The following is a 2,536-nucleotide window of genomic DNA, read 5'->3' as shown; positions in this document are numbered from 1 at the left end:
GGCCTGAGTGCAGGTGTCTGAGATGGTCTGCACTTGGCTGTGCTGGGGGAGGAGGTCTTTTGCTCCACCCCTTGGCATCTCTATAAATACCCTGGAGCACAGGCTGTTGGAAAAGGTTCCAGGCCCTCTCGAGGCTATCCTGTATTTTCTATCTGTTTATCTCAGCAATATAAATCCTTCTAATATTTCCTGCTGCTCAGACTCAGGAAAACTCTGGGGAGCTGTGGGGTTGGTGGGTAAACGCCCCACAGGAAATGAGTCGCGTGTCACGCTGTGGGTCCAGAAGGCTCACAGTGGAAACCATTTTGGAAATGGGCCCTTGCCAGAGTACTGCCTCACTCACTTGAGTCCTGGGGTGCTACTGTCTTGTAACAGGAATGGAAAGTGAGGGGTTCTTTGGAGCGGGAGTGTTAGGAACCGGTATATGGAGGAAGGGGAGTGGAGCCCTCCCTAATTATCTTAAGGGTGGGTGGGTGGGGCTCCACTTTCTCTGTGAAGGACCGGATGGCCAAAGTGCCCTAGGAACCAAGATACTAGCAAGTTTTGGGGCAGGACAAAGCTAACAAAACGGAAGACCAATTTGCCCGGTGAGCGGGTATATATTTAGAAATATATAGTTCACTCGGAAATATCGGGACTCTTTCTAAAGTTAACCCTATTTAGTATCTTCTCAATAGTCGGTTCGTATTTGAGCATTTTAATCGTGATTGTATTTCGGGAAGTTGCCCTGCCAGCCCAGGTATTGGCTCTCAGCGCCCCAGAGAAAGCCTGGGTAGGTAGCCACGGTGGTGAAGCGCCCTGCCTCCTGGGGAACCAGGGCATGCCCAGTGACTACTGTGCCTGGCTCCACGCCTCTATCCCTTCACCCACATGGTCACTGTGGAGATGACCATCTGGCCTGACTTTGGAGCTCCCAAGCAGAAGAACGGCAGCAGCGGCCCAGGGAAGGCAGCCTGGGAGAAGCTGTGCAGGTGGGACCCATCGTTCACACTGTAGAAGGACACCTCCCCGGCCTGGAAGTCCAGGAAGATGCCCATGTGGGTGGGAGGCTCCGTGAGTGTGACCTGAGTGGAGTCGGGTAACAGGGACAAGTGCCTCTTCCCTTTGGATAGCTGCACTACCCAGAACCCATTTTCCGGGGACTTAAGCACCCTGTCCTTCCGGCTCACGTTGTCCCTGCACACGCCCAAGGCCCAGAGCGCATCCCCGGTGAGATTCATGCCCACTTCCCAGTAGTGCCTTCCAGAGGAAAAGCTCTTCTGTCCCACAGCGCAGGGGTAGGCCACGAACCGGTCCTTGCTGTAGGGGGCGGTGCCCTCTGGCGGTGGGCTCAGGTATCGCCTCTGGCGGCTCTCGTACAGGAGGAGATAGGGGTACGCTGAGCTGGGGTCCGGCACCACATCCTCTGCAGAGGATCCAGGTGGACAGAGATAAGTAGGGGGTCATTCAAGGTCAAAGGTGGAAGGGCCAGAACCCTCAAGATAGGCGTGGGTGGGGCATGGTGGTCAAGTGGCTCTTTTTCCATAGTCACTCAAAAGCCTCCCCTCCACTAGTCCCAGCTGAGACTTGGGGTTACCCAAGGGTTCCAGTTCCCCGTGGATGTTGATGGCGAGTCACTAGGGCTAACTGGGCAAACTTAATTCAGCAGAGGGTCAGACTTGGAGAGATTTGAGTACAGTTTAAGGCACTGATCTCCGATTGGTAGCTCAGATCCTGCGTGGCATCCAAGGAAGGCAGAGCAGTGCCCAAAGGACCGAGATTCATGACTGGAGACCCGGGGTCTCCACTTACCTTGGAAACTTTTGAGCACCTCTATCTGTCCCGGAACTCTGCACACAGTCCTGATAGCCGCGGGGAGGGCCACCTCTGGGTACTGCAGACCGAGGCTCTCCTTCCTCCAGGGAACACAGTCTCATGTGCTCCCGGGCTCTCCATGTGGCCCGCCCTCCCCCTCCTCCACCACCACCTCTACTGAGGGTGACAGAGTACCTGGTCAAGGTGTCCTTCATATCCTGCAACAACAGGGGAGAGAGTTAAGAGCTGGTCCCGAGGGTCAGAACCCGAGTTACCTCTGTTGCCCGCTATTTTAGGACGTTCCCTTCCCAGATAACAAGTTCATCGCACACTCCATGGATCTTCCCTTCCCCTCCACTCGGCAGACCCTAAGCATCTTCTCGACCCACGGTCGCAAGCCTGAGGTCAGCAGAGAGGAGGCGGCAAGTTCTGGGAAACCTGTAACACTTACCTTTTCAGTAGGGGAGACAGAATGCAGGGCCTCTGCTCAGCAAGCACTCTACTGAGCTAGCCTCCCTCTGCGCCCCCTGCTTCCCCAGCTCTTTACCCAATACTTCCTTGGAGGCAAGCAAGCCATGGATCAGTAGTCCTTGTACATACCATGCTTTTGTGTATGTATGTGTATATGTGATGCAGTTTATGAGTCTGGCACAGGAAAATGCTAACAGAATAGACTGGAACCATCCCTAACAATGCACCACAGTAAGTTTGTGCCCCGCCCCCATCCATTTGAGCAACTCCA

At 54.7% G+C, this 2,536-nt stretch overlaps 1 protein-coding gene across 2 annotated transcripts in view; it reads right to left on the bottom strand.

Annotated features, from left to right (window-relative positions):
- Nucleotides 1-573: 573 nt before the first annotated feature.
- The window catches only part of Trim17 (tripartite motif containing 17), a 25,984-nt gene continuing 24,021 nt past the window's right edge, over nucleotides 574-2,536 (bottom strand). For both annotated transcript variants that reach the window (XM_036195657.1, XM_036195656.1), the window contains exons 5-7: nucleotides 1,990-2,012; nucleotides 1,792-1,895; nucleotides 574-1,405 (exon numbers count right to left, since the gene is read on the bottom strand). In XM_036195657.1, coding sequence (XP_036051550.1) covers nucleotides 855-1,405; nucleotides 1,792-1,895; nucleotides 1,990-2,012 — 678 coding nt within the window. In that variant the 3' untranslated portion in view covers nucleotides 574-854. The remainder of the gene's footprint in view (nucleotides 1,406-1,791; nucleotides 1,896-1,989; nucleotides 2,013-2,536) is intronic.

This window comes from Onychomys torridus, chromosome 8 (assembly GCF_903995425.1).
Source record: "Onychomys torridus chromosome 8, mOncTor1.1, whole genome shotgun sequence".
Lineage (NCBI taxonomy): Eukaryota > Metazoa > Chordata > Mammalia > Rodentia > Cricetidae > Onychomys > Onychomys torridus.
The sequence above is the reverse complement of the archived record's forward strand: the minus strand, read 5'-3'. Positions and strand labels throughout refer to the sequence as shown.